Source organism: Delphinapterus leucas, chromosome 19, assembly GCF_059928025.1.
Source record: "Delphinapterus leucas isolate spDelLeu-1000000601 "Yukka" chromosome 19, BTC_Dleu_Yukka2, whole genome shotgun sequence".
Lineage (NCBI taxonomy): Eukaryota > Metazoa > Chordata > Mammalia > Artiodactyla > Monodontidae > Delphinapterus > Delphinapterus leucas.
The window spans coordinates 59,652,894-59,676,500 of record NC_143147.1 but is presented as its reverse complement, the minus strand read 5'-3'; the positions used below and the strand labels follow the sequence as shown (position 1 = coordinate 59,676,500).

At 46.4% G+C, this 23,607-nt stretch overlaps 1 protein-coding gene across 3 annotated transcripts in view; it reads left to right on the top strand.

Moving 5' to 3' along the window:
* Positions 1 to 23,607, top strand: part of RNF213 (ring finger protein 213) — a 111,684-nt gene that overhangs the window by 60,316 nt on the left and 27,761 nt on the right. For 2 of the 3 annotated variants that reach the window (XM_089901578.1, XM_089901579.1), the window contains 18 exons: positions 540 to 1,695; positions 2,384 to 2,577; positions 2,796 to 2,948; positions 3,574 to 7,179; positions 8,753 to 8,889; positions 9,303 to 9,398; positions 10,290 to 10,408; positions 11,722 to 11,841; positions 12,353 to 12,495; positions 13,127 to 13,274; positions 13,531 to 13,669; positions 16,099 to 16,290; positions 17,049 to 17,194; positions 18,271 to 18,425; positions 19,621 to 19,827; positions 20,168 to 20,343; positions 20,908 to 21,028; positions 23,464 to 23,564. In XM_089901578.1, the coding sequence (XP_089757704.1) occupies positions 540 to 1,695; positions 2,384 to 2,577; positions 2,796 to 2,948; positions 3,574 to 7,179; positions 8,753 to 8,889; positions 9,303 to 9,398; positions 10,290 to 10,408; positions 11,722 to 11,841; positions 12,353 to 12,495; positions 13,127 to 13,274; positions 13,531 to 13,669; positions 16,099 to 16,290; positions 17,049 to 17,194; positions 18,271 to 18,425; positions 19,621 to 19,827; positions 20,168 to 20,343; positions 20,908 to 21,028; positions 23,464 to 23,564 (7,109 nt within the window). The remainder of the gene's footprint in view (positions 1 to 539; positions 1,696 to 2,383; positions 2,578 to 2,795; positions 2,949 to 3,573; positions 7,180 to 8,752; positions 8,890 to 9,302; positions 9,399 to 10,289; positions 10,409 to 11,721; positions 11,842 to 12,352; positions 12,496 to 13,126; positions 13,275 to 13,530; positions 13,670 to 16,098; positions 16,291 to 17,048; positions 17,195 to 18,270; positions 18,426 to 19,620; positions 19,828 to 20,167; positions 20,344 to 20,907; positions 21,029 to 23,463; positions 23,565 to 23,607) is intronic. The other variant, XM_022589405.2, reaches the window with a different exon arrangement.

Sequence of the window (23,607 nt, the reverse complement as noted above, 5' to 3'; positions counted from 1 at the left end):
GATTCTTAACCACTGCGCCACCAGGGAAGCCCTGAGCTTGTATTTAATTCATAGGAATCACTCTGCTCTTAAACCCATGGAGAGTGGAGCCAGTGGGTCTGCAGAATGCATGTATTCAGAAATCATGATCCAAAGAGATGTCGATTTACTCTGTAAATCAGCAAGCATCCCCAAATACTTAAAGATGTAAATGGACATCCTTCATCAAAATCCGAAGTAATCATGATGATAAAGGCATATCGATTTATGTAATGGTCTCTCCTTTTGATTATGAGTTTTGTCCTTAAAGTTCATTTGTATTTTATAAATGGGTTTCCTTTATCTTTACAACGTATTGCTTCCTAAAGAAGAGACTATGGAAATGAGGAAGGAAGGCCTTCTGTGATCAGTCTCATGCTCGATATCACACAGTGAACCTTGGAGAAAACACGAACCCCAGCCCTTCAAATTATCAATCTGTTTGTGTTATTCTAGACTGTTGTGTCCTTCTCTCTGCGGTCAGCTCTGTGACGTCTGCCTCCTGCTTCCATTTGCAACAGGTGTTTTGCAACGTGCAGAGGCTTGTCCAGTCCTTTATAAACCTGTACTCTGCCGGAAATATGCTGTTCAGGGCCTGGACGACCGAGGTGTACTGCTCCCCCCGGAAGGGCGCCTCCATCCGGATGGACTTCGGTCTGCAGCTCGTGCACCAGCTCGTGGAGAGCGGGCCAGTTGCTGAGCTGCTCGAGACCCTCTGCCGGCAGATGGAGGACTTCCTGGACCAGTGGGAGAGATTCGTGGCAGAGAAGCGAGCTGAGCACTTTTACCTCAACTACTATACTGCCGAGCAGCTGGTTTACCTGGGCTCGGAACTCAGGAAGCAGGTGCCCAGCAGTGCCGCCCTCACCATGCTCTCCTTCATCAAAGGCAACTGCACCCCAAGGGACGTCTCGGAGGCCTGCTGGGGGCCCGATGGCAGGGCCATCACACACCAGGAGAGTACAGTGGTTGAAGAATTGCCACTGTTGCTCTTCTCTGAGCCCAGACTGGTGGACAAGCTGAGGGTCATCATGAAGCACTCGATGACGTGCATGAGTGTCTTCCTGCCTCACTGCCTGGACCTGGAGGCCCTTGGCCACTGTCTGGCTCGCCTGGCGAGGATGGCTGGGCCCCCTGTGCAGCGGGAGCTCCCCAGAGGCCTGCAGGACGGCCAGCCGAATCTCATCGTCTGTGGCCACTCTGAGGTGCTGCCAGCCGCCCTGGCCATCTACATGCAGACCCCGAACCAGCCCCTGCCCACCTACGACGAGGTGCTGCTCTGCACCCCAGAGACCACGTTCGAGGAGGTGGCGCTGCTCCTGCGTCGCTGCCTGACCCCGGGCTCCCAGGGACTCAGGGTCTACAGCCTGCTGTACGCAGACCAGCTGAGCTACGAGGTGGCCTGCCGGGCGGAGGAGCTCTTCCTGAGCCTGTGCATGCAGCGTCACCAGGAGCACTACCGGCTCGTGATGGTCTGTGACCATGAGCGAGAGCACTGTTACCTCCCCTCAGCCTTCAGCCAGCACAAGGTTCTCATCACCCCCCAGGCGCCCCTCAAGGACATCCAGGCCTACCTGGCTCACCACTTCCGGGTCCCGGAACAGACCCCGTCAGCCGCTGCCACGTTCCGGGACCACATGTGTGTTGGGATCGTGGCCTCGGAGAGAGCGGGTGTCGGTAATGATGGCTGCTGGGTCCCTGAGTCCCAGGGACCACCTGATGGCCCTTCCCTGTCCAATGGGGTGGGGTGTGAGCTCAGATGAGCCCTTTTGCAGGTGGGGAAACTGAGTCTCCAGAGGATTGACTCACCTGAAGCTGTAAATCATGACCCATACTGGAGCGGGACACCGTTTCTCACATGGTTTCCAGCTTGGCTGAGCCATCTTCCCCCTTTAAACTAGCATCTCTGCAGTTTCCTCTTTTTTTTTTTTTTTTTTTTTTAAGTCCATTGGCTACTTTGGGGTTGATGTGGGTCCTGAGCGGGCTGAGGTATAATTACTCCATCTTGAGAAGAAACGGATGCCTCTGCCTTCAGTCACCATCATGATTTCCATTCTGTTGACTGTATCCCTTTAACGGTACTACCTTCTTTCCAGTGAAAATTGCTCCCCGCCCCCGGGAGCGAACTCTGCTGTTTCTGTCCTTACGCTCAGACTGCCATCCTTAGTCCCGGGAAGCAGCAAGGATGGTGGGTGGGTAACAGCAAGGAAATCTGAGGGTTCGAACGTGCGTCCTTTAACCTGATGTTAGGTTGCATCAGTTTTGAATTTTGTACAAAGAGAAACGACTTGTAGTCACTCTTTCTGGTCATTCTCACTCTTGATCCGTAGCCCTGGCGCCTAATTTTTGTATGTTCACGTCACAGGAAGGTCCCTCTTTGTGAAGAGGTTGCACGGCCAACTGAAAATGAAGTTTAATGGAGAAAAAGTGCCTCTAAAAATTATTCGATTGATCAACCCTCAGGTGGATGAGAATGAAGTCCTGGGCTCCCTCCTGCCTTTCCTGGGCGCCCGGTATCAGAGGAGACCCATTGTATTCCACTTTGACGTGACCTCTTCAGTAAGTGCCCGCAGGTTCTAGCTGAGTGGCTGTGCTGGGAAAGACAGAGCTCCCACATCCTGCCCTGCCCCCTTCCCAATATAAAGACTTGCTTCTTTGTACATGTATTGATACTCAGTATCATCGTTATCAAAGAGCTGAATAAGAGGGTCCTTAGGGTTGGGAGGATTGGTGTCTTTTGTGTAAGTATTTACAGACCCACGTCATTCTGTCTTTAGGTGCAGACTGGAATTTGGGTGTTTCTTTTCAAACTCCTCATTCTCCAGTACTTAATGGATGTAAATGGGAAGATGTGGCTTCGGAACCCATGCCACTTATATATCGTTGAAATCCTGGAAGGGAGTTCGCTGCCACGGAGGCCTTTGAAGCTGGTGTGTATCAGGGCACTTTCATGTTACTGTTGGGGTGGGGGCTTCGATACGTTTTTGTGATTCTCCACTTTTGCCTTAGCAAAGTAGCTGAGTGCAATGTTAGTAAAGACAGATCTTTAAACTTATTTTTAAATAATGCCTGGAATAAAAAGATTCTTTTATTAATTAGCAGTATCTTAGATTTGTTCTCATCGGGATGGATGCTGTATGTCTGGGTTAAATGCCAGTGGTGCTGGGAATGCAGAAAACTCATTTGCTAGGAGGAGCACCATCTTTCTTAATGGTAGCTGACAGGGAAAGGAGACTTTCATCATCTCAGTTTCTTAACAAAAGGGAGTTTTATGCGGACACACACACACACGTGCACGCGTATGTACTTGATGGAGAGATTTAGTTCCAAGAGGTTGGGTAGAAAAGGGCTTTGTGATCGACAGTGCAGCTCATACGATGCCTGAATGTGCAAAAGGTAACACCCCATGCAAAGCGGAATCTACAGAAATCCCTTCATGGAAAGTGATTTTTCGTAAAGGTCCATGCAGTCTAGACCATGTGGAGGATTAAAACACAAAAGCATTTTTTAGGCAATTCAGCCATAACTCATTTCATTTGCGTCTCTTCTTTCCAGAGTACACTTGTCCCCCAGTTCAATTTTCTAGACATCTTCCCCAAAGTCACGTGCAGGCCTCCCAAAGAAGTGATCAGCATGGAGCTGGATCCTCAGTGGAGCTCTGAAGAGCCAGGAATGGATCAGAGAGCGTTCTGCAGTGAAACATTCCAGAGACCTTACCAATATCTAAGGCGGTTCCATCAGAAAGAAAACCTAGACACATTTCAGTACCAAAAAGGCTCTGTTGAGGGCAGCCCCAGTGAATGCATCCAACATCTCCTGATTTACTGTGGGGTGATAAACCCATCCTGGTCAGAGCTTTGGAACTTTGCTCGGTTCTTGAACTACCAGCTCCGAGATTGTGAGGCTTCTCTCTTCTGTGATCCCAGCTTTGTTGGAGACACTCTGGTGGGTTTCAAGAACTTTGTGGTCACCTTCATGATCTTCATGGCACGAGATTTCGCCACGCCTACACTTCACACATCCGACCAAAGCCCAGGGAAGTACACAGTCACCATGGACGGGGTCAAGGAAAAAGATCTTGCCCCTTTCACTCTTCGGAAGAGGTGGGAGTCAGAGCCCCACCCGTACGTGTTCTTCAACAGTGACCACACATCCATGACGTTCATAGGCTTCCATTTCCAGCCCAATCAGAATGGCGGTGTTGACGCCATTGACCGCTTGAGTGGGGAAGTAATCAAGAAGGATGTTATGACAGTGCAACTGTATGAGGGCCTGTTGCTTCAGAGGGTGCCCTTCAACGTGGACTTTGACCAGCTGCCCAGACATGAGAAACTTGAAAAGCTGTGCCTGGCCTTGGGGATCCAGTGGCCCATCGACCCTGATGAAACATACGAGCTTACAACGGACAATATGCTTAAGATCCTTGCCATCGAGATGCGTTTCCGGTGTGGCATCCCTGTCATCATCATGGGAGAAACCGGCTGTGGGAAAACAAGACTCATTAAATTCCTCAGTGACCTGCGGCGTGGGGGTGCTGACGCTGACACCATGAAGTTGGTCAAGGTTCACGGAGGAACAACTGCCAACATGATCTACTCCAAGGTCAGGGAGGCCGAAGCACTCGCCTGCTTCAATAAGGACCAATTTCAGCTAGACACCATCTTGTTCTTTGATGAAGCCAACACCACAGAGGCCATAAGCTGCATCAAAGAGGTCCTGTGTGACCGCACAGTGGGTGGCAAGCCCCTGGTTAAGGATTCTGGCTTGCATATCATAGCAGCCTGCAACCCTTACCGGAAGCACACCCAGGAGATGATCTGCCGTCTGGAGTCAGCTGGATTGGGATACAGGGTTAGTGCAGAAGAGACGGCGGAGAGGCTTGGCTCCATCCCCCTGAGGCAGCTGGTGTACCGCGTTCACGCTCTGCCGCCGAGCCTGATCCCCCTGGTGTGGGACTTCGGACAGTTGAATGACTCAGCAGAAAAGCTCTACATCCAGCAGATTGTCCAGAGACTGGTGAACTCCATCGTGATGGTGCAGAGCGAGACTCGTGTGATCACCGAAGTGCTTTCTGCCTCTCAGGGTTTCATGAGGAAAAGACAAAATGAATGCAGTTTTGTCAGCCTCAGGGATGTGGAACGCTGTGTGAAAGTTTTCAAATGGTTTTACGACCACAGTGAGATGCTCTTGTCTAAGCTGGATTCCTTTCTCTGCGAGTCTGGTATCATCCAAAATGACTTTGAGAGAGATCCCATCCTCTGGTCCTTGGTGCTGGCCATCGGGGTATGTTACCACGCCTCTTTAGAGAAGAAGGAATCTTATCGGAAAGCCATTTGCAGGTTCTTTCCAGAACCGTATAATGATAGCAAGATTATCCTGATTGAGATAACACAAACCCAGGATCTTTTTCTGAATGACATATCTCTGAGGAAAACCATCGCTAAGAACTTGGCTTTGAAGGAGAATGTCTTCATGATGGTCATCTGCATCGAGCTCAAGATTCCTCTCTTCCTGGTGGGCAAGCCCGGCAGCTCCAAATCTCTCGCCAAGACCATCGTGGCAGATGCCATGCAAGGCCAGGCTGCGCACTCGGACCTATTCCGGAGCCTGAAGCAGGTCCATCTGGTGTCGTTCCAGTGTAGCCCTCATTCCACCCCACAGGGCATTATAGGCACCTTCAAGCAGTGTGCCCGCTTCCAGCAGGGGAAAGACCTGGAGCAGTACGTCTCTGTGGTGGTGTTAGATGAGGTTGGACTGGCAGAAGACTCGCCCAAAATGCCCCTGAAGGCTCTGCACCCACTGCTGGAGGATGGATGCATTGAAGACGATCCCGCCCCCCACAAAAAAGTTGGCTTCATAGGCATTTCCAACTGGGCCCTGGACCCCGCCAAGATGAACCGGGGTATTTTTGTGTCACGTGGCAGCCCCAACAAGAGAGAGCTCATTGAGAGCGCCAGGGGAATTTGCTCTTCAGAGCCCCTCGTCCAAGAAAGAATCCGAGGATACTTTGCATCCTTTGCCAAAGCCTATGAAACAGTATGTAAGAGGCAGGACAAGGAGTTCTTTGGGCTTCGTGACTACTACAGCCTCATCAAGATGGTGTTTGCCGCGGCGAAAGCCTCTAATAAGGAGCCTTCCCCTCAAGACATTGCACAAGCTGTCCTTCGGAACTTCAGTGGCAAAGACGACATCCACGCCCTGGATATTTTTTCATCCAATTTACCTGAGGCAAAGTGCACAGAAGAAATCAGCACCATGCATTTGATCCAGCAGAACATATACGGTGATCTTCAGAAGGCATCTGGCAGAGAGCTGGACGACTCCGAATCCCGCTACCTGCTCGTGCTGACCAGGAACTATGTGGCCCTGCAGATCCTGCAGCAGGCGTTCTTCAGTGCAGACCAGCCAGAGATTATTTTTGGATCCAGTTTTCCCAAGGACCAAGAGTACACCCAGATCTGCAGAAATATCAACCGAGTGAAGATATGCATGGAAACCGGCAAGATGGTGGTGCTGCTCAATCTACAGAACCTCTATGAGAGCCTCTATGATGCGCTCAATCAGTACTACGTCTACCTCGGTGGCCAGAAGTACGTGGACCTCGGTCTGGGGACCCATCGGGTCAAATGTCGGGTTCACCCAGACTTCCGCTTGATAGTCATTGAGGAGAAAGATGTCGTCTACAAACATTTTCCCATCCCCCTCATTAACCGGCTAGAGAAGCACTATCTGGACATCAACACTGTTTTGGAGAAATGGCAGAAGAATATCGTGGAGGAGCTTAAGGTCTGGGTGGAGAAGTTCATAGATGTGAAAGCAGAGCAGTTTCTAGCCATACCCAAGTACAGCCCTTCCGATGTCTTCATGGGCTACCACTCAGACACGTGTGCCTCTGTGGTGCTCCAGGTCATAGAGCGGCTGGGGCACAAGGTCTTGACTGATGAGCTTTACCAGAAGGTATCTGAGCAGGCCAAACTGGTGCTGCTGGATTGTGCCACACCTGATGCTGTAGTTCGGCTGAACGCTTCCTCACTAGGCCTGTTCACCGCACAGTCCCTGTCGCAAGTATACTATTACAGGCAGCAGCATAACTCCTTTGCAGACTTCTTCCAGGCTCACCTTTGCACGATGGATGCGGAGCGCCGTGCCGTCTTCACAGAGGTGATTATCTTTCTATATTTTACCCTTTTTCTCTTTTACCTCAGGGTCCTTGACTCGCTAGCATCAAGAAATCAGGATTCTTTGCAAGTCAGTGTATAGGAACCGTAAATGAATGTGTTGAGACTTTTGGTTCCTCTCCTTGGCAAGTGCCAGGAGACCTGTATATTTATACATGTTAGTTTAACCAAGTTTTGAGTGCCCATTTTTGTGCAGTGCTGTGCACAGTGTTCACTTCAACAAATGAGGTTCGAGTACACTGGGGAGATAAAGATGAATTAACACAGGGCTTGGCCTTGGTCTACATACAGTGGAAGGTGGAAGGACACTCATGAACAGGTACTGTTGATATCCTATGATAGTGCTATCCACAGAGGCAAAGAGGAGCAACACAGATCAGGATACGAGGTCGCATGAACCCATCTTTAATAAGAGATGACCGTCAAGCTAATTGTGAAGTATGGTTGGGAAGGTATTATAGGCAGAGGACCTTATTTGAGCAAGGATGTCAAGGTTTAAAACAACACAGTCTGTGCAGGAAACCAGGAGTTAAAGGCTGATGAAGCTTAAAGTTCAAGGCTGCGAGTGCTGAGAGATGGGGATGAGATATAACCGGAGAGACTTCATGGAGGGTCTTGTCAGTAGCACCAAGGAGCTTTGTCTTCCTTGTATAGAGGGGAGTGATGGAGAAATGTGTGTGGAGAGAGGGAGGGAAAAAGTCCGATAAAAGACTCACAGAAAAGATAGACCAGTAGGGAGGCTGCAGTACCAGTTCAGTCAAAGTAGAGGATGGATGGGTGGAATTGAGACATAGTAAGGATGCAGATTGGCAGAGGTAATGATTGATTCCTTATAGGGGCTCTGGGAGATGGAGGAGGCTAGACATGACTCCCTGGATTCTTCCTTGGATGACCAAAAGTTTGGTTAATCACAATCTAGGTGTGAGCAGCAAGTTTGGCAGAGGCAGTGGTGAATTCCATTTGGGATGGGCTTTGATGTTCCTGTAACATCTAGGTAGACTATCATGCAGTTGGATATAGGAATAGGAAACTCAGTGGTAAGGCCAGCCCGGAGATAATAATTCAGGACCTAGGATATCAGCATGCCCTTAAGGAGTGTATTTGTTGCACTGTGCGGTGTGATCCAGTGGCAGGGGAGAATTGCTAACAGCTGTGGGAAGGGACATGAATGGCCAACTCGATCTGAAAGTATGAAGTAAGATTGCAAAGGAGAAATGGCATTTGTTCTGAGCCCTAAGGTATCATCAGAACTGTCAGTAGGATCCAAAGTAGGAAAAGACACTGGAGTCTAGGAAGAAGACTTGAAGGCATCTTGGGGACAGGGTGACTCTTCTCTCCAATACGTTTGATCCTGTAGGTTCTGTTTACCTCAGCACTGCCTCGTTTTGGAAAACTCCACTGGGTTTGTATTCTTTTCTATCTGTGTACCAACTGCACATTGAGGAGCCCATGGAAGATATTTGCTGAACATCCTCATGTTTCTGGGATCTAAACCTAGCGGATGTGCAACCCTTTCTTGCATTCCAGCGAATTATTTGCATTTCCTGCCTTTGCAGATCACAACGTTCTCCAGACTGCTAACCAGTCATGACTGTGAACTTTTAGAATCAGAAGTAATGGACAGGGCTCTGAAACTCACCATCCTGTCACTGCAGCAGTTTGACACCGAGTACTCCTTCCTCAGGGAAGTTCGGTGAGGGTCTCTGCCTTCCCCTCCCGTTCCTTTCCCTCCTCAGGATCCATCACTTGGTATTTCATATGTGTGGCTATGGTAACCACTGGTGTTCTCGCCACTTTTGGTTAGTGAACCTTGAGGACATGTGACTCTGAAAAGGATGTCGTTAAATTCTCCAGGTGTCCTTCTCATCTCTGTTATCCTCTGCAAAAACAGCCCCCTCTGAATCCAGCATCCTTATGCCTCATTGGGAGGCATTTATTGGGGCTTTTTTCTTTCTCCACTGGATTGTCTACCCACCTTACTTGCAGAGGAAAATCCCACCTGAATAGTTTTTCTATATACCCCTTCTATTTCCCATCACTTTGGAGAACATTATCACCAATTTTTAGGACAGAAAACTCACTTGGATAATTTCCTTTTTCTTTCAGAAACTGCTTAGCTCACAAAGCCAGCTATAAAATCCTCATTATTCAAACAGATTTTGAAGATGGAATTCACAGTGCTCAGCTCATCGCTTCAGCAAAGTATGTTTTTGTTATTTTTCTCGGAAACTACGTAGGAAACTCCAAATTTATTCAGGAGCTCCTAAAGAATTTCTTCCCTGAAAACTGTATAGTATCAGAATGAACATAAAAATAAGAATAAAAATTATTCTCCCTTTTTATTCCTCTAAATGTGGACTAGAGAAACAAAGAGAGAAAAGGCTCATAACAACACAAAAATAGCCAAATGCAACAAGTGTAAATAACAGAATATTAGCAGGATATAAAAGAGTATCCTTGGAACATATGTTAGCAGACATAATTTGGTCATTATTCATTTTAAACTACATGATATGAATTTATTGCAAGTTTAAGGGCCATAATGGTATTTAAATGCTTTCAGTTGTATTTGTTGGGCAGCTTTATATTGTTTGTAGGGGAAATTTGATACTTTTAGAATTAACTACGTTCCCTTATTACTTGATGTTTAAGTAAAAGTAATTTCTGGACCTTCTAAAGCATTGGAAACCATATTTCATATCTTGGTTGTCTTTGGCCATTGATTGTCTGTTCACAGAACTCTGTTTCTTGAAATGGAAAGGTCCGCCAGCCTTACCTTAGTAGCATCAGAGCAAGCCCATCAAGGATTGTAAGATAGGGTTCCTGACCAATAAAAAAAAAATGCCATTTCAAAGCAGAGGGATGCAAGAATGGGGGAAAGAGATGAGCCTACTTAGAGAGGTCTTGCTCCCATTCTCCTGTAAGAGAGGGTAGCAAGCTTGAGGGTATGAAATCTATTTACAGCTAAAAAAATGTGAGATGGAACTTGACCGCTCCGAGGACACCCTTCAGGCATTTTACAACGTCCATTTTGTTTATTTTCTTGGGTTTTGTTTGATTTATTTTGTCTTTGCTTGTTTGTTTTTAAAATAGGTATTCTGCTATAAATGAAATCAACAAGATACAAGGAAATAAGGACTATGTCTTAGTCTACTTCATCACAAAACTGTCCCGGATGGGAAGTGGAACGTCCTATGTAGGATCCCATGGAGGTAGGACCAAAATATTAGTGAATATGTTTGTTTAATGATGTTTAAGTTGTTTCTAATTTGGCCCTATGATGTACAAAGTCTGACATTGGAACATTAATATTAATCTCAACAATACTTTTTTCAGATACAATTGAGATTTCTTACTGCTGATTAATGCAAAAAACACTCAACTTTGGACTGGCTGTTCCGACATATAGCACTTCTTTCATCACTTGTCAATAAACACTTGATTAATCTCTGGTTCCTCACCTTTTACTATATGGATAATGCAGAGAGATAGTTCCAGCTAACAGTGTTATGAATGCATGGACACTTTATGCCTGCTTCTGGGGTGGGGAAATGCTATCTTAAATCTCTCTCTCTCTCTCTTTTTTTTTCCTGAGGAATTAGCCACCAAATATTTATTACACAGGCACACCTCGTTTAATTGCACTTTGCTTTATTACACTTGACGGATACTGCGTTTTTTACAAATTGAAGGTTTGTGCCAAGTCTATCGGTGCCATTTTTCCGAAAGCATTTGCTCACTTCATGTCTCTGTGTCATATTTTGGTAATTCTCGCAATATTTCAAACATTTTCATTATCATATGTTCTATGGTGGCGTGGGATCAGTGACCTTTGATGTTACCACTACGACTAGCTGAGGGCTCAATGAGGGTTAGCATTTTTTAGCAATGCAGTATTTTTTTGGTTGTTTTATGTTTTTGTGTGTGCAATACAGTATTTTTTAATTAAGGCATGTACATTGTTTTTTGAGACATAATGCTATTGCACACTTAATAAAATACAGTATAATGTAAACATAACTTTTATAGGCACTGGGAAACCAAAAAAATTGTGTGATTCGATTTATTTTAATATTTGTTTTTTCGTGATGGTCTGGACCTGATCCCAAAGTATATCCAAGGAATCCCCTGTATGAAAAAATTAGTATTCTAGAAATAGGCAACAGTTTACTTTAATAATTTCATAGTTAATGGGGGGCAAAGCTTGCCATTGTCTCACACCCCTCTACTAATTATGATATAGCAAGTTTAATAACAAATTTATAAAAGAATCACAAGCCTTCTTCAAACACTTTTTTACAAGGTAGTCATTTCAGTTCTTAAAACTGATTTTTATGCTAAAGTTGCTAACAGCTGTAGCATGACATCTATATGGTTCCTGTGTATATTGAAGGAATTAGACTTCAGGATACAAATTGTTCATTCCGCAATGCGTTGAAACATAGGGTTGGTAGTGTATCCCTGCTTATGACTGACAGGAAGAAACCAGAGGAGACAGGGAAGCTTCTGGGGCTTGTTTTCCCAGGGCTGTGGCAGTCTGTACACATCGACGACCTCCGGAGATCCACAGTCATGGTTTCGGACGTGACTAAATTGCAGGACGTGGCCATCAGCCAGCTGTTTAAACCAGAAGATCAGCCTGAGTGTGAGTGTGGAGGAAAGGTCCTCGGGGAGACAGGATGGTGGGAGTGGCTGCAGGGAGGTGTGTGCGGCGGTGCGAGGATGGGACCTTGGGCTGCCATTCCCTTGGGTCCAACACCTGCCCCTCGGCAAGAGCTCGGGACATGTTTGCTGAACTGAGCGATGATGAATTGAGGGCACTCTCTGCTGCTTTCCAAGGCCAGGAGAAGACAGTATTTCCACAGGAGAGGTAGGTCTTTGCAGGTGCCTGTGGAACATGTCAGATTCTGTCTGCCCTGGCTCCCGGATCAGCCGTCCGAGCCCAGGACGGAGGTTCGGGTTGCACTGATGGACCACATCCAGTGGGCGAACAGAGGCTGATCTGCATGACTGACGGCCTGTCCTTTGGGGACCCTCCCCCGAGCTGTTGCCAGGGAAATCCCGTTGGTTAGAGCCCCAGCACGCCACGTAGAGGCTGTTGCCAGCGCTCCCCTTCCACCTCTGAACAGTAACTCCATTGTTTTGCTTCTATGCAGTGGACGTGGAACACAGGGCCCAAGACGATGGTGAGGAGGTGATGGAAACTGAGGTGGCTACATCAGGGAAAGTGGCAGAGGTGGAAATGGAGACAGCAAGTTCTGAGGCAATGGACAACGCGACCCCTGGACCAGGAAGTGATGTGAGCTCTTGCTCTTTCTAGTCCTCTGAGCCTCCGTGCTGTTGGGCTGCCCTTCCTTAGACTTGTCTGAGGAGTGGACTCAGCTGTCCAGGGCTTAGCCCAACGCTCCTCCCCCTGCCACTGCAAGTGCAGGTGAATTACCAGTACCAGATCCGACCTTGGCTTTTCCTGGTGTCCCCTGGTCAGTTTCTCCTCCCCCTGCCACTGCAAGTGCAGGTGAATTACCAGTACCAGATCCGACCTTGGCTTTTCCTGGTGTCCCCTGGTCAGTTTTGCTCGGTCCTTGACCACTGACGGGGTCCCCAGGCACACGGGATCATGTTGCAGTGGTTTCCTTTTTTTTTCTTTTTATGGCTGTACCACGTGGGTTGTAGGTTGTTAGTTCCCTGACTAGGGATTGAACCCAGGCCCACAGCAGTGAAAGTGCCGGAGCCTTAACCACCGGACCACCAGGGAATTCCCTCACAGTGGTTCTAAGGGGAACTTGGCAAGGGCACGTGGCGGGAGCTTGGGCAGGAGGAACACTGTGCCCCCTGCACATAGGCGCTTAGACCTTGTCTCCCATGTGCCACCTGGCTTCTCCTGACTTGTAAGTGACAGAAACGGAAGGTTTGATTGTCTCTGTCGACAGACGCAGATCCTGGACACCACCAGGCTGCTGAGAAGCTGTATCCAGGGCGCCGTGGGCATGCTCAGAGACCAGAACGAGGGTTGTCAGCGCAGCATGCGGAGGGTGTCCATTCTCCTCAGCCTCCTAGACGAAGATGGCAAGTACAGAGGTGTGGGGCCCCTCTTGCCTGCACCCCAGCCTGGGCTCCTTCTTTGGACCATGAATCATCCCCCCGCTGCCGCTTTCTGTGGCTCCCAGAAGCAGCTGGCCCCCTGGGAATCGAAGTGCACCTCCGGGATTTCTGTAGACCTGGCCTGCCCAAAGGAAACGGGCTTACCCTCCTGCTGGGGCAGGTCAGGGATGCAGAGCCTACCAGTCGGTGCCCGGGGATGTGCTGAGTGCCCATCTGCTCTGCTTCTCCATAGCCGCTTTCTTACGGGTCACCAAGATGCGCCTCTCTGTCCTTTTAAAGAAGCAAGAAGAGAACTACATCTACAGTGTGAAAGACTGGGTGGTGAGGGAAGCCTCCAATCAGGACGCTCTGCAGGAAGCCGGCACGTTCAGGTACTGCCGTGAAGGGAAACCAGGGCTGGCTGGGGGGTGGATGCATTGCTCTTCCAGCCGAGGAGACGCTTCTTTCCAAACCTCTGAGAAATTCAGAGCTGTCAATATTTTTTCCCCAGAGCACAAGATGGTCTGGGTGGCAGTTACATGGGGTTTGCCAGACTCTTTTCTCTACTTTTGTGTGAGTTTAAATTTTTTCATAACACAAAACAAAACAAAACAACCCAGAACATCTGTTCTTGTTGGATGTAGACTTGTACCAGCATGTCCATTACCATCGAAATGGGTGCCTTTTTAGGTTAGTAAATTAAGGGAGGGAAGCGAAGTTGTTTTCCCAGGCCTCCTGCGTGAAGTTATTTGATAACTACAAGAAAAAGACCCAGAGTATTCATTTGTTGTCCCTGGTCCTTTTTCTGCAAAACTCGACATTGTTTTCAAGACTAGCCCATGACAACCTTTGTGGCTGAGGCAGGGGGCATTTGCTCTGGATCCCAAATGGAAGATTCCACCCGCCCCTGTCGGCAGGGTCGTCTTAGACCTGTGACTTCACCACCCTGGCCCTCAGTTTCTTCATCTCTGAGAGGAAGGTTAAGTCATGCGGAGGCTTGGATTCAGCAGGGGTGTGTCGCCTTCATGCCATTGGCAGGGGGGACACGTGGGAACATCCAGGGTTAAATGGACCATGTGAGCTTATTGATGCTGGGTTTGTGACTGTAGGGTTTTTCTGCTTCTATGTTTTTCTGTAGTTAGCCTTCATTTCTTTCCTAATTGTACCTTCTGAAGGAACTTCATAAGATTAGATTTGGACCTAGAATTATTTTTATTTCCCTTGGTTCCTCTGTATGGATTTTACTAAATGCTTGTTTTTACATAAACGCTTCTTAAAATCTGTATTTTCAATGTACCCTTGACACCACCCCTTCACTTACTGAACTTCCCACATTTGCCAGTGTTCAAAGGGTGTTCATAGTGGCAAGGGTGGCCCCACTTGTCACTGCTCTGCTGTTTGCTCTGCGTGAGGACTGGCCTCCTTGCACTCAGGGGCCGCCATGGGATCCGACCAGCATCTGAGTCCAGGTGGAGCTCTGGGGCCTACTGGCCCGTTCTCACAAGGCTTTGGAAGCTAACTGCTCACCCTCCATGTGTTTTGGATTTCAGTCATTTGCCCTCTTGGCATTAAATAATCCAAACTGGGATAGTCTTTACACAGTCAGCCCTCCATATCCTCGGGTTCCAAATTCACAGATTCAACCAACTGCGGGCCGAAAATATTCGGGAAAAAAAAAATCCAGAAAGTTCCAAAAAGCGAAACTTGAGTTTGCCACATGGTGGCAGCTATCTGCATAGCATTTACCTTGTATTTACAACAGTTGACGTAGTGTTGACTTTGTATTAGGTGTTGTAAGTAATCTAAGGATGATTTAAAGTGTAAAGGAGGATGTACGTAGGTTATATGCAAATACTACACCATTTTATATAAGGGACTTGAGCATCCTCAGATTTTGTATCTGTCAGGGTCCTGGAACCAACCCCTTATGGGTATGGAGGGATGACTTTACTAGGGTTTTTCCAGCACCCAAAGTCTGCATATGTGACCAGGTACAGCTTCCCCCATTTCTCCCTGCAGCCAGCTTTTACCTTCACTCTCACAGTTTTCTGCACATTTCTGGTTCAATATTTTTAAAAAGTATTTCTTTTTCTTTTCAAAATGGAACATGCATTTTTCTCCCCAATATTAATTACCTAGTAGTAGATTTCTTTGGCCTTACCATAAGAATTTTTAAATGACTTAAGTTTATTTTTATAAAATAAAATATATAAAATATATTTTATTACTAAATATAATTGTACGTGTATGAGTTAATAAAAGCAGTCAAGTTTATATATGTGTGTATATACGTATATATAAATATTCAGATCTAATGTACAAAACCATCAACAATGAAAACTAAGTTCTAGATAAAGATATGCTTTCTTGTTTAACGTACCTGGAATGAATTTACTTTGGTCTCTTTATTATATTCTATTCCCAACTGATTTTTTTTTTCTTAAAATAACATTTTTTTCAAATGAATTTGGTCATTCTTTTCTTTATTTATAGAGCCTGGATGACTTGTTCTGGAAAACAGCTATATAACAAAATAAAACAAATACTACTTGGCCTTTTCAACGAACTAATTCCAGTTTATTAGAGGTAGAATTAAGGACCTTTCCAATTCTGCCTCTAATCTTATTTCGATTTGTAAGTCTTTCTTCTAGTCCTTAAAAATGATGTAAAAAAACATGAAAAACACAGCTACAGTGTAGGAGTAGTAGAGCAGATGTTTTGTTACTGCCAAGAAGGCACAAAATGTGAAAAGGATGCAGGCATCCCAGTGTGATCTGTGGTCCCTCAAACCTGAGCAGGCCTGCTTCTCTCCCAAACATAGGCAGACCATCTGGAAGCGGGTCCAGGGTGCTGTGACTCCCCTCCTGGCGAGCATGATATCTTTCATGGACAGAGATGGCAACCTCGAGCTGCTGACCAACCCACATTCTCCATCCTGGGCAAGAGATCTTTGGATGTTTATTTTCAGTGACGTTAAGCTTCTGAACATTCCTCTTGTGGCAAATGATACGAGGTGAATAGAAGACTTTCTTTTCATGGGAAGGGAAAAAAACCCATAACATAGCAACAAACTTAATAGGCTCTCCCAGGTGTTTGATGAAGTATAGTTATGGGTTTTAGAATCACATTTAAGTTGGCTATTTTTGTAGCCTGAAGGGTCATGGCATTACAGTAACAAAAGAGTTGACGCGAGTTCTGAGAAATACTTGTTTCATTCTCGGCTTTCCTCATTTCCCTGTTCTCAGAGCACCCTTTGCAGTTAAAATGGCCACTTCCACCTCGTCTACACTGGCGAAGCTGCACGTAGGAGAGCGTTTGTGTTGATTTTCCTGCTCCTCCTGCCAATGGCGGGAACCACAGAGCCTATCCCTAGACCCGATCTTGTGTAACTCAAGCTCAGCTGGCCTGCCAGAACCTTCCTGTTTGGATTTCAGGGGGCTTCGATTCTCTTTGCCTAGGTATAGGGTAAGGGTGGGTTCAGACACCACCAGACTGGTTCTGCCCAAGACTTCAAGCAACCTACTTAACCCCTTCCAGCCGTGGTTTGTTTTTGTTTTGTCTGTAAAACCAAGAGATAACATAAGATCATCCCTGAGTTCCTTTATAACATAAAGGTGAGCTGTTCAATAGACCAGGGAACTGTCTTTGTAGCCCACTAAGCCTCCCAGTTCTTAAGGATGGAGAGGAATTGGCATCAGGAGTGGATCTCGTCTTGTGTCTTGAGCGGCGTCTCACTAACCACATTCTTGGTCCTTGTTTGGCCGATTGCAGGTCTAAAGGGGAGATGTCCTACATCATAGTGCAGAACTACATGAACCTCTCAGAGGACACTTCCAACAGTGTCCCGTTTAGCTGGAGAATCAAGGACTATCTGGAGGAGCTGTGGGTCCACACTCAGTACATCACGGGAGATGAAGGTGAGCCCAGCGATGGTGGGAAGGGACGTGTTCTGGCAGGAGGAGACCCTGCTACCCGTCATAGGTGGTCACCCCCATTCTGAGTTCCCTGGGCAACTAAGGCACCAGGACTCAAGATGTCCCCAGCTGGGCCCTTCTCAGCAACTGCCGGTGACCAGAGTAGAGTAATACCTTTGCCCAGACTGAGCCAAGTGTCCTCCTGAGTGTCCTCCATCAGTGTCCTTCTGAGTCACAGGGCACCTTGCTCTGTTGTCACGTGCCAAGTAGTCTGGCCACAGACATTCCAGGAAAACCAGTGGTCACATAGCACTTTTGGGAAAGTCATCTTTCATACGTGAAGTAATCTTTTCACAGTTTATGTATAGTACTGCTTTTTAAAAATACAGGACAAAGATGGTTACTAGACTTGTAATCATTTCATAAGGTAGGCAGATGTCACATCACTGAAACTAACATAATATGATATATCAACTATATTTCAATTTTTTTAAAAAAGGAAAGATTTCTTTAAAAAATACTGGTCAAAATACTTGAAGATGAACTTATTTTTCTAGGTAAGCATTCTGCCACTCTTTCTGAACAAACCTGAAGCAGTCTCTCTCCTGAAGAGAGAGTATTTCTCTTTCTCATACCATATCCTAACTGACCCTCCTTTTCTATAATAGCATGTGACTTGGGGGCCAGCATCCCATCCACTAGGCGGCAGATCTTTTTGATTTGAGCAGCATATGATCCCAGCCCCTGGAGGGCAACCCACTCATTCCTGGTTCGCTTGGGTCCGGGGTTCCCAAAGCACATTATGACTTAGTAGAACCTGGGGTCTATCCCAGGTTGTGTTCTCTTTGGGGCTGGCTAGGCTTTTATGACCGGAATGGAACATTCCTTCTGACTTTGTTTCTGTTATTCCACTGAGAAGATATCTAAAGTGTCCAGAAGTGATGATAAAAAATGATGATTAAAAAGGCAGCCTTATTAGAACCATGTCCATGTCCCTGCATTCAGCGGGTAAGGGGAGTCATGGTCAACATCCTCACCCCAAGCCGTTCTCCATCTCCCCCCTCACCCACCCCCGGCAGGACTGGCAGAGAAGTTAGTGGAGCTCTTTCAGCAGACCGCACTGGGCAGGTTTCTTGCTCAGCTCACTGTAGACCAGCGGCAAGAACTTCTTCAGTGCTACCTGAAGGACTTCCTTCTCTTGACCATGAGAGTGTCCACTTGGGAACAGTTAAACGTGAGTACTGACTCGGGGGCAGGGTGAGGCTGGTATAACGTGGACAAGATGCCAACATGGGAAACTTTTCCTCAACTCCTGGAGCTGTAGTGTTCGTGGAACAGAATGCGGTCCAAGAGGACAGTGGTATGAGAAAATGCCACTGACACCCTCAGAACTCTTGGAGCTGGATGCTTAGCCCATTGACCAGCGCCCCTAAAACATGGAGCTTTTATTAACAGGAAGAAGGCCTCCGATTTCCTGTGACACCTTCTTTTTAAATGTTTAGTTTTTCTTGAAGAAACTTAGGTAAATATTTAACTGATCACAGCAAGGTAATAATAATGATATTAACTAAAATTTCAGTGGAAATACTGAAGATTTCAAACTTCAGTACCTAAAAAAGGAAACTGACAGATTTGAGGAAAACATACTTAACAGCCAACATGATTAAGGGTTAATAAAGTATTCTTAGGATACAATAAGAAAATCTCCTAATTTTTAAAAATGAGTGAAAGTTAGAAATTAACTATTAACAGAATAATTATACAGGTGTCCAGAAAACACTGGAAAAAGTGCTCAGCCTCACTAGTAAATCAACAAGGCATGAACAACTTTTAGATACGATCTTTACTTGCTCTTGTGGCAAAACTGGTTTTTAAAACAGCCAGGAGTTCCTCCACTGCCAGTGGCGGTGTGAACGGCGTGGTGCTTCTGGAAAACCATCTGTCGGGATGAATGAAAAACTTCACAAAATCTGAACTGGCGATTCTGTCCTGAGAACGTTGTCGGAGACGTGGACAAATATTTTATTCACGGGAATGTTCTTTGCAGTTTTATTTCTAAAAACAGAAAATTAGAAACAATGTAATTGTCTTAAAATAAGGGTTGGACAAATATTTGTACAGCCCTTTGACTGGTTAAAAACGATGTCTTCGAGCATGCTCGTGATAGAGAAATGCTTGTAATGTAAAGTGGAAAAAAATCAGGAATACTCTGTGACCCTGATTTGGGGACCACAGGGAGAAGAGGTATGGATCACAAACGTCTAGAAGGGACGACACCAAAAAGTAAACGAGGGATACTAATAGTGTGCATGGTTTTTAATTTTCTTTTTTGTCATTTTTGAATAGTTCCGGTTTCCCACAAGGAAGGTGTATCTTTTTTTAAAAAAATAATTTACAAGTATATAGTAAAAGCTTGTTTCTCATCCCAGGTTCTGCAGATGGCTCTGGGGTCCTGCATCAATCAGCTGAAGGCAGGAAGGCCAGCGGAAGAGATCTCCTTACCGTCCGTGCACCTTGCCTACCAGCATTTCAGGAGCCGGCTACAGAACTTCTCCAGGATCTTGACCATCTACCCCCCAGTTCTACAGAGCCTTACAAAAGGCACCTGGAACCACAGCTGGGCCGGACGTGAGATGGTATGGCCCCTCTTAGGGACATCACATGCCTGCAGCCAGGCTTGGCTTCCTCAGGCGACTGGGCGGTTGCTCCTACTGCCGCCCTGGGAAGGGAAAGCTTATGGACCACATTCCAAATGGGAAACATCTTCATGGGGCACACATGTCAGTGTGGCTCCTCAGTTAGAACGCATCTAACTCATGCTTCCTAGATCCCAAGACAATGAAAGGTGAAGCTACAAGCCTGGAACACAAGAACACACTGGGCTAACAGCCAGGGCCTCCGACTCAATGGTTAGAGCAGCCCAGTGGGGGTCAGGGGACAGGCTGCTCAGTCACAGGCCTGTTCTCTGCCCCCCAGAGTCTGGATGTGTTCGCAGCGGTGGCCTGTGCTGAAATGCTGACAGAAAACCTCCTGAAGCCCAGTCCCCAAGCTTGGTTACAGGTGGTGAAGAATCTTTGCATGCCGCTGGAGCTCCTCTGCTCAGATGGGTACCTGCAGGGCAGCGTGATGGTAACCGTCATCAGGGATGTCAGGTGAGATCCAGGAGTCCCGGGCACGTGAGAGAGAGAGCAGATGCGCCTGCCACAGGAAGTGGGCCTGTCCTCGTTCATCCTTTAACGTCTCTTGAATCCGTACTAAATGCCAGGCGTCAGGATGGTCTTAGAGAGGTGAACCTTCAGGGAGTGCGTGGCGCGATGCGGGTGATAAAGGGCGAGCAGCTGATGCTCCTGAGGGAGAAGAAGCCACTGCAAAGGACCCCAGCAGGGCAGCAGAGAGGGAACACACAGGGTAGACTTTCCAGGGGACAAGTCCTGTGCTGGCCTTTAAGGGCGAGGTGGGACTCACCGGACACAGGCAGAGGCGTAGAACTTGAGATGTCCCAGCTGAGAGTCTGAGGGGAGGGGCGGAAAGAGACAAAGTGTGTGGAGGTCAGGGAGCACATCACAAAGGGCTTCTACCTAATTCTTTCACCCACCTTCACGCCCGGTCCTTTTCTTACCTTTCAACCCCTGTGCCTTGGAACTGCCTCCCTGCCCCTCTTCATTCGTCTCAGGCGCTTTTGTCAGAGCTGAGTGAGGGACCCCCTCTCTCGACAGAACCCAATGGAATCGCATTTTCTCCGTTGCGCTCTTTGTGGAGCATGTGCTCCTGGGGACCGAGAGCTATATTCCCGAGCTGCGCAAGCTGGTGACAGAGTATGTCTTCTTGCTGAACAAGGTGAGCGCGAAGGCTTGGCCTGTCAAGCACTGGTCTGCCTCTTTGTAAGACAAAGAACAATTGAAATGTGACCTGACTTTTATCATCTTGGTGGTATATCCCCTTTCTGCTCTGAGAGTTTTATGTGAGTTATATTTCATCACATAGGCCATTAACATTTTGGTGTTTAATATTTTAATATTTACCCTCTCCTGAGTGTTAAGTCAGGGTGTGTCATTTAGGGTTCCTTGCAGGAAAAGGAACTATTCATGCAGCAAGTACACTTGGGAAACCTTTGGGAGGACTGAAGGTGGGCTCCAGCCAGGCCTCCAGTGGCCCCAGACCAGACCAGCAGCCTGGCCCGCGGAGGGAGCTGCTTCCCACGGCCACGGTCAGGAAGACGGGGGTGTAGGAGAATGCTGCTGGGCCTGTGGACTTCCAAACACAGTGCTGTCGGTGGGACCAAGGGGTCAGGAAGCCCATGTCTCTGCCCCTCTACACCCTTTATAAAGTTGGTGACACACAGGATAGTACTCTGTAGAAAAAGTGACTGTCCTTTCAGCATCAGTGGCCACTCAGGGAAGACAGTGTCTGCCCACTGGGAACCTCACACAAGCACTGCCAGCAGCTTTGCTGTACAGCCTTTGAAATGTCCTTTTGTGACTGGCTTATTTCACTAAGCATCGTGTTCTCAAGGTTTATCCACATTGTAGCAGGTGTCAGAATTTCCTTCCTTTTTAAAGCTGAATAAGATTCCACTGTATGGATAGAGCACATTCTGTTTATCCATCTGTCTGTTAATGGACATTTGGGTTGTTTCCACCTTTTGGTGATTGTAAATAATGCTGCTCTGAACCTGGGTGCACAAGTATCTGTTTGAGTCACTACTTTTAATTTTTTGGGGTGTGTACTTAAGAGTGGAATTGCTGACTCATATGGTAATTCTATGTTTGACATTTTACCATACTGTTTTCCACAGTTGCCACACCATTTTACTTCCCCACCAGCAATGCCCCAGGGCTCCAATTTCTCCACATCCCTGCCAACACTTGTTATTTTCCTTTTGTTTTAATAATAGCCCTCCTAATGGGTATGAAGTGATATCTCATTGTGGTTTTTGATTTGTATTTCCCTAATGACTAGTGATGTTGAGCATTTTTTCATGTGCTTATTTATTGCCTATTTGTATATCTTCTTTGGCAAATGTCTATTCAGGTCCTTTGGCCTTTTTTCAATCTTTTGATTAACAGATCAAATTTAGCAGGGTATTAAAAACTAATATCATTGCCAAGTAAGATTAATCCTGGGAATTCAAGGATAGCTCAAAATCATAAAATCAATGTGTCATCAGTTACATAACAAATTAAAAGAAAAACTCCAAATGATTATTTCCAAAGGTGCAGATAAAGCATTTGATAAAATGTATAATTTGGTACAAAGATACTCTTGCCAAATTAGGAATAGAAAGGAACTCTCCTTCAGCGGATAATGCCCAAGGGGTATACCTAATAGAAAAACATCTATAGCAAACATTATACCTAACCAGAAAATTCCCTAAGCACACCCATTAAACTCACTATCTTATATCATTAAAGATGTGCATTTCCTAAAAAACAGTGTTTCCACGTCTAAATATATATCCTAGAGAATTTTCCCATTTGTACTCAGACACATGGAAGAATGTTGGGTGCAGAAATGTTTGTAATTGCAGGAAATTGGGAACATTCTAAATGTCCATTAATGGGAAAACAGGTGACCAGTGTCAACAAGTACCGTACAGCAGTTAACATGAATGATCTGAACCTACTTGTATCAACAAAAAAAGCAAGTTGCAGAAGCTTAGGTACAGTGTGATGCCCCTGATAGAAAGTTTACAGCATTCAAAGCAACAAGATTCTTATGCATGCATCCAAATCTAGTGGAAGTGGGAATTTAGGAATGTGATTCTCTGGGGCTGGGTGGGGGGTGGGGGATGGAAATATGATCAGAAAAGGGTACACTTGGAGTTGAAGCTGCACCTGTAATGTTTTGTTTCTTTAGAAACTGATAAAGCACATATTCCAAAAAAATGCTATGATTACTTAAAGTTTGGTGGATACGCAGATGGTCATTATATTACCTTTTATAGCTTGAAATATCTCATAACGGGAGGAGGGGGATAGACCTTAAAAGAAAAAAAGGAAGAGGGGAAAAATCAGAAGCCGAGAATATCAACCTTCTCCCCAAAGCAGCATAGTCACAAAGGGCATTCAAAGTTAAAGAAACTGCTAAAAATAAATAAATAAATAAATAAATAAATAAAAGGCCTTGCACTGCAGACACCAGAGCCCTAACTGCCCAGCTTCGCCAGCAGCAGAGGGGATGTTGTGTTTTGTTGCCTTTGTTGCCCGGCTGACTCCTGCCCTTCCTCACTGCTAATTAGCTTCCCTCCTCCTCCCGCTGCCTTTCTCCTTCAGTGCCTGCAAGAGGACTCTGACATCAAGACTCACAGGCCTTTCGTCGCAGTGATGACCACTCTTTGTAAATGTAAGGACCAGGTCAGCAAGAGCCTCACCAGGTGAGATCTTGGGTTTGGGATCTGCAAGGGAGAGAATTCAGAA